Consider the following 7,457-nt stretch of genomic DNA (forward strand, 5'->3'; position numbering starts at 1 on the left):
AAAGACACAGGTTTTTGTCACCTATGAGTCAATAGCACTGATTCCAATCAAATATGATATGACGGCTGGTGCTGTACTTCCTGTGCATAGGTAGCATCTACTCTGCAGCATGCCATGCCTGCTTATTTTAGCTCCTGGATCTCTCCCTAACTACTTATACAAATTATGTAATGGGTTTATGATAGGAACAAAAGTCCACTAGAAACTTATTGTAGATCCTAAGACTTCTTGACTTAAACCAGAGCTGTGAATTAGGGACATTAATTTACTATGCCACCAGGTCCCTGAGGAACAGCTTTCAATTTCTAATAGGTTTTGTTAGGTGTAGTATAACTTCCTTCAGAAAACTGATCTGCATTTCAATGTTGGGCAAATATTAATGGAATTAACATATTGATCTGACATATGTTGGGTCTTTCACTAGCTAATTGTGTTTTGGGTCCTCTGCACCACTGCAGATAGCTGGCTTCTGGATAGTACTGGTGGACAGTAAGGAGGGGGATGGTAATAGTCTGACAAATGGTGTTCTCTTTCCTTTTCAGACATTAATGGAACGTCGAATTAGACCATGGATCAACAAGAAAATAATAGAATATATTGGTGAAGAAGAAGCCACACTAGTTGATTTTGTTTGTTCAAAGGTTAATACAGTTTTCTTCCAAATACCTTTCTAAACGTCTGGGTTTTGCTGCCAGTTAAAAAAGAGACAATGGCTGGAGAATAAACATTTGAAGATACTACCAGTTTGTAATGTTGACCAGCAGTGAGCAACCAACACAGAATTAGTGCATGCACCCCAATTATAAGACAATTCCCTTAATACTTACTCACAGTATGCATATACCCAAGGCTCTTTGTACTCTGCTGCATGCTTAACCGGATTTCTCTAGTGAGACCCGCCAGGGCAGCAGATGAGATTTTGCAGAGACTTTAGATGAATTAAAAAAAGATATTTAATTTAATATCAATATGAAAGTGAATGATAATCACTACATTATCCCTGTTCACTTTCATATTTAATTAAATTTATTTTGCCTTCTCCCATAGGTCTTAATTTTTAGTTTATATTGAAAATCCATAACTATTAGATGATCTCAGAGGAAAGCCGGAGGTTTTGCTTTGTGGGTTCAGAAAAGTTAAGACTTTTGGCACCTGATAAAAATGTGGGAGACTCTTTGGGAGTGTGGAATAAGCATATTAAGTGGATATAAAATGAATGTTTTTGAATTATTTAACCATGGTGATACTGGTATTTGCAATATTAGATTTCAAAGTTTAATAGCTCATTGAAATGAATGTGTCATTTGACACTTGTAACAACTTTGGAACAGGCTGTTTCACTTTTTTAAAAGGGTTGTTCCCAGGCATTGGGCTAGAAACTTTTTTTAAAAATAAAAACTTAGCTTCTGGACCACAATTCTCATAGAAGATATTCATTTTAGTAAAGTTTTTAATTTGTGTTTAATTAAATTTTATATATAATGCCATCCCCTCCTGGAAAAGGTCTTTGAGATCTGAAAAATTATAACACATTTGAAATGTATTAAAAATACCACTCATTAAAATGTCTGACAAATAAAAACAAAGTGAGGGGGGAATTGCAGATTGAAAATACAGAGGTAATGATTAATACAGGGACAACACCTACCCACTCACTATTCTCCCCTGTCCTCTCCCTATAGCAGATTCAGGTTGGAGGAGGGGTAATTCCTCCCCCTCACTCCCCAAATTAGCAGAGCCACGCTGGAGGTGTGGAAGCAATTAGATGAAGGAGTTCCCTTGTGGCTCATTGAAGCTGTGCATGGCTGATTCTGGTCCCACACGTTGACCTTGATACTTGTACTACTGTGAAAGTAGATGCAGTCTTTAAGGATTCTTAATAACTTTCTGTGGAAAAACAGTGGGTTGCTCACTATAGCAATTTCAAATTATGCTAGTTTTTTGAAAATCTTTAATATGAATACTGTTCTTTGGTTCTCAGTTTATAGGCTGAAAACTCATTATTTGTTTCAGGTTATGGCTCATAGTTCACCGCAGAGCATATTGGATGATGTTGCCATGGTAAGCTGAAATTGAATATCAGTTTTGTTCTATGTTTTCCCTTCATGCATCGCCCTACCCATGCATACCTCTCAATTCAGAGTGGTTTGGTTGCCTCCCATGCGTTATGTGGAAGCTAATAATTGCAGACTCAGAATTTCTAATTTCCTTGAATTCTGTTAAATCTCTGCCTACATTAATCAGTTATGGCTTCTTTCTCTGCAACAGTTTGAGTATAGCAAGTGACTACAAACTTAGGATGAAGCACAGTCACGTACAATTTGGTAGAATTATGCAGCCACAAAAACTGGAAATTGATATACATTTCTAAAATTGGCATCTTCTAGATTTTACACGTGTCAAATCATAAAGGCCATGATGTGAAGCCAATCCACTTACACTAAAACTGCAAATTTCTTCAGTAAAATTGGGGAGAAGGATTTTCTTCCTGTGGTGGAAAAGGTATCTTGACAAACATGCACAAGTCAACTCCCTCCTCTTGGAGAAAGCACTTAAGCAGTTCATATTTGTTTGTTAAACGAATAACAGTATGGATGCTAGGCAAAACTCAGACTGTTATTTAGATTGAGATGCCCAAAATGTGCTGGGCATTTTCCAAATGTAAAGGAATACACAGTTTCTACCTTTGTAGATTTTAGATGGTCAAGCTGTGGTAAAAATGGATACAGCATCCAAGCAAAGTGACCATTGGGGGATGGTGGACTCATATCTTAAATTGCATGCCAGTTTAGGATTTTTAAGTTACACATGAAATTCCCCATCCCTAATCTCCTACAATTTAGCTCCATTATGGACATGGGGGAGAGAATTGCAAGCTTTAGTTCCAGTGTTATTACACTGTGCCCGCCTAACACTCAATCCTCCCCCTCTACATAAATAAGCAATTCATTCATAAGATAAAGGGAAAAGATAAATAGATGACCTAGCTAGTTTCTTGTAGGTGTTGCAGAAGACGTGGGTTTTCGGAAGGGATTTATGAGAGTGGTGGCAATGTGGACCAGCTCAGAAGGGCATCCTATGAAAGGATAGGGAGCAGCATCAAAGAAATCATGAGGCCATTGGAGGAACAGACTAACACCATCAAGGCAGCACAATGGGGCAACAAATATATGGGAGAATAAATAGGCAAGGGCAGAGTTACGTAGGGGATGATCATGAGAAACATATTTTTGATGTGGTGAAACAGATCCAGTGGAAGAATCAAAAGAAGCAATAAGGAAGGTTTTGGAAATACTGTGTAGGAAGAGGGAAAAGTTGGCAGTGAGCTCCGCATTGCAGATCTGTGTGATAGGGAAGATAGCGGCATGGTCACTTGTGCTGGAGAATGGGAGAAGAGGATAAGATTGCTTTGTAGGTCAACCTGTTGACTCATTTTCATGCCGTCATATTTCTCAAACTTAAAATTGCTCACTTGCTATTATGTAAAACTACTGTGTGGAGCAGGGGAGGAGTGGTTGGAGACTATGATGCACATTTAATAGTATTGAATAGGATATTTAATAGTCATAGAACAGTTTGGATAGGTATGAAAGAAAGTTGTCAAGGCATACAATATGTGTCACTGCTTGTATAACTTCCAGAGATGACCCTTTGCCACAAAACATGGATCCAGATTCCAACATTCCCAAATTTCAGCGGGAGGCTTGGAAAAAATTTGGTCCATCCTAGAGATATAGGAGTCAGTCACAAAGTTTAGATATGGATCAGAACTCTTGACACTTCCACTCTCACCCTCCTGAACTTTATGGTTCAGATCCAGAATTTCAGTTGGCTCTATTCCTAAAATCTGGTTTCCCCTAGAAAACTAAATGTAGCATTGATTACTTAGAACTATAATAAAAATAAGTACACATGACATGAAGCAGAAGGTAAATTCATGAAATAAGAGACCTTGGGTTCACTTCACTTTCAAACTAAAATGTGTGACTCAATTGCATTCTGCTCACGCAAATCAGAGAATCCTAGCCATACTTGTTAAAGTTTCTGTAACACCTTACTGAAAAATTCTGAAGCTTTTTTAGTCTTACATGTACTGGGATCATATCACCCACCATTTGACAATAATGATTATAACTTTCCAGGAACAACTTAACATTCCTGCTTATTGATGGAAAATAACTTGATTTATTTTGCTCCCCAGACATTTATTTTCTATGAACACCATCAAAGTAATAAGTCTTTCTGCTAAGTTAAAATGTAATGTGTCTAACTGGAAACCCACCATAACCTAATATATTTTTCCCCACTTATAGGTACTAGATGAAGAAGCTGAAGTTTTTATAGTCAAAATGTGGAGGCTATTGATATATGAAACAGAAGCCAAGAAAATCGGTCTAGTGAAGTAAAGCACTCTCCTTGCTTTTAGGGTTCCATTTCAGTTTGTTTTCCTTTTCCATCATTCAAGAACTTTGAATTTTCTCTGTCCTCGGAGACAATTGTGAGACCTGTATTTTTTTTTATGTAGAAAATGTGAAAAAATGTTTGTCCTCTTCTCTGTTGAGGCCACTCTGCCCCCTTCGGTTATAGTTATCTGAATCCTGCATTGGTTCTCTTTGTAATTCACCAGGTACAACTACTGGTATGTTTTATAAGATGCAGCTACTGTACAAGTCTCTGGTAATCTTGTTCTGCAAATCTGTTCCTTGTAAATATTAAAAAGACTCCCTTGTTTTGCAAAGCATTTGCACTTAATGTGGAACTATATCAGTTACAGACCAAGAGAATTGATTTTACTGAAAGTGTATCATCCTCTTCATTCTCCCTTCCTCTTTTTATTTAAAGAATTATCAGAATAGAATTTAAAATTAGAATGATAAAAATAGAATAAGTGGATGGAGCCACTTTCTTGGCTTTCACAGTATGTGCGCGCACGCACATGCGTGCATCTGTTGATTTGTCCCTTCATCTGATTTAGGAAGAGGAGTGGCCTTAAGCTTTTCATTATATGGGAACCTGCAGGAAAAATGGTGGTGTTTTGCCAACTTAGAATTCCTTATGAAATTGAAGAATCCCTTCTGCAGATGCTCCGCCTTCCCCTAAAGGGGGAGTGCAGGATGCAAGACTCCTCTTATTCTTTGTTAGTTATGATGGGGACAGGACTTCAGTGAGCACTATTTAATGCTTTTTTACCTAGGATGTCTTGTGCACAATTATTTCATTTTAGCCCTTCCTTGCTTACCCCCTCCTACCTCAAAAAATAATCGGACTAATTTTTAAGAAATTACTTTTAAAACACTTTTTTAGAATTTAGAATAATATGCCAGTTTAGGACATTTTGGGAAAGAAAAGGTTGAAGGATATAATTAACCATAGTACTTTATAAAAGTAAAATATTCATTTTCAAACAATGTGGAAGTCTGTTTTTATGTGTACTATCAAACCAGTCCTGGTTTTGTTTTCCTTCATTTTTTGTACTGTAAGCAGTCTGTATTGTCAATGAGAGAGGGTGATATTTGCCTGCCTTGTCTGTATAGGGTTTTTATAAACAAGCTGATGTGGTATAATTGATGAGATGTACTGTACACTGCATTTTTTTAATCTCATACCCAGGTAAAAAGGCACTGATGATGTGCTATGAGCCATCTTGATTGCAGGATGAACATTTTCCAGGGAGCAAAACTATCTCAAACATTTTTAATTTTTAAACACAATTCTTAATAGCAAACAAATTAAGTACAGTTGTTCAAGTATCTGTGTAATTGTATTTAACTGAAGGATACAGGTTGACCTGTTTAGAAAGCATAACTGTGACCTTGAGTTACTAGATTCTTGCATCTGAAGAGGACATTTGAAAACACTGTTCTTAACAAATGGGATCGTGTAAAGGTTCCTCCATGTAAATATTTCAAATATTAAAAATGTATATATTTGATTTGGGAGCTCAGATTCTTTTGGAGTCTCATGCAGCATGCCATTTTATTGAACATATCTGTTTGAGGTCAGGAACCTAAACATATGTCCACTGAGGCTTTTTTCCTCTTCTATATGGGCGTAACAGAAGTATGCACGTGCAGATGTGGTTTTAACTTGCCCTTTTTTTATGAGTTTGTATGCTTAAGTGTGCTTTTCTTTATTTAGATTGCGATCTAACATTGTTTAATGTTGTGGTATAATTTGAGTTTGTTTTTTGCACACACAGTCCAACTACCTCCACACTAGTTTTTGCTCAACCTGTGTGGCTACCATTTGATACTACCCCAATGGCACCCTTTTCCCATCCTCCTCCACTTTTTTCTGGGGCTCTCCCAGATGCTGATGAAATTTGGAGTTAGGGACTCCAGGGTGGGAGTGAACATAGAAGGAGAAACTGGTTGAACCTAAAAATGCAAGGCAGCCTTATTTGTTACCTGTAATATAACTTTCCCATCTCTGTCCCTAACAGTACTGTAGCAAAGCAAGTTGAACAGAGCTTTAATGTCAAACAAATGTCACTGTGAGACAAACTGCCCTTCGTGATTGGTATTTTGCTCAGCACTCCCAACATGTTATGAAACTTAAGCTAGATCTTTGCTTAGTAGAACACACTCAGCAAGTAAGATTGCTCTATATACCTGCCTATTAAATTATGTAAATGAATTTGATGAATGCTTGTGCACTTGCTTCCTAGAGAAACTGAGTTGATTGGAGGTCTTCTGGGTGGACGAGACTTTGGTAGAATTTAAATTTGAATGTTAAACAAGCAAATATGGATGAATTGGTTAAATAGTGCTTATAAGTGTCTTAAACTATTGCATTAGTGGTTTATTTGGAAATTGGTTTTAAGGAAGTTGAGAATTTAGATCACTCATTTATGTTTGGTGGTAGTGAGTGCACGAGATCAGATATCTGCAGGTTCATAACTGATTTTTCCCCCCTTTCAGATTGCAACACTAAGTAATTGTAAAGTTTTTATACTGGTGTTGTCTGTTTCTTGTTGAGCCTCTTACTTAACAGTAATTAATATGGCTTACCATTGAGACTAAAAATTTTACTGAGATATTTTTCACCCATGTAGAGGAGGACAATTCTAGTTGTTGTGAACATACAAAGATCAATATCCTCTGGAATGTTCTCTGGTTATGGTTGTGTTTTGTTGTGTTTATGGACTTAAGTCTTTTCCCTTTGGATTCCTGTAAACATATTTATTAAAACAATCGGTTAGTGTTTGAAAACTTATATTTCTGATGCTTCTAGGCTTTTAAATCTCAAAGCATTAAATGGATTTGACATCACCAGATACAGAAAAGGAAGAAATTCTATTTGCTGGAATGGATTTCAGAATAAAGTAATCCCTAATAGCATTGCAGAGTTCTTAATATAGAATGTCTCTTCCTTAATAATGTTTTTTCTTTCCATGCACAGGAACAGGGTTATTTCAAAATGCAGTTACAAAAGAGTTGCTGCAGTGGATTGTGTAA

General features: G+C 36.8%; 1 protein-coding gene across 3 annotated transcripts in view; it reads left to right on the plus strand.

The window, feature by feature from the left end:
• Positions 1-5,932, plus strand: part of RBM25 (RNA binding motif protein 25) — a 42,331-nt gene extending 36,399 nt beyond the window's left edge. For all 3 annotated transcript variants that reach the window (XM_067557861.1, XM_067557858.1, XM_067557860.1), the window contains 3 exons: positions 543-641; positions 2,014-2,061; positions 4,314-5,932. In XM_067557861.1, coding sequence (XP_067413962.1) covers positions 543-641; positions 2,014-2,061; positions 4,314-4,406 — 240 coding nt within the window. In that variant the 3' untranslated portion in view covers positions 4,407-5,932. The remainder of the gene's footprint in view (positions 1-542; positions 642-2,013; positions 2,062-4,313) is intronic.
• Positions 5,933-7,457: the final 1,525 nt, after the last annotated feature.

Source organism: Emydura macquarii, unplaced genomic scaffold (genome assembly GCF_026122565.2).
Source record: "Emydura macquarii macquarii isolate MOO-44397 ecotype Brisbane River unplaced genomic scaffold, CSIRO-AGI_Emac_v2 contig_1876, whole genome shotgun sequence".
Lineage (NCBI taxonomy): Eukaryota > Metazoa > Chordata > Testudines > Chelidae > Emydura > Emydura macquarii.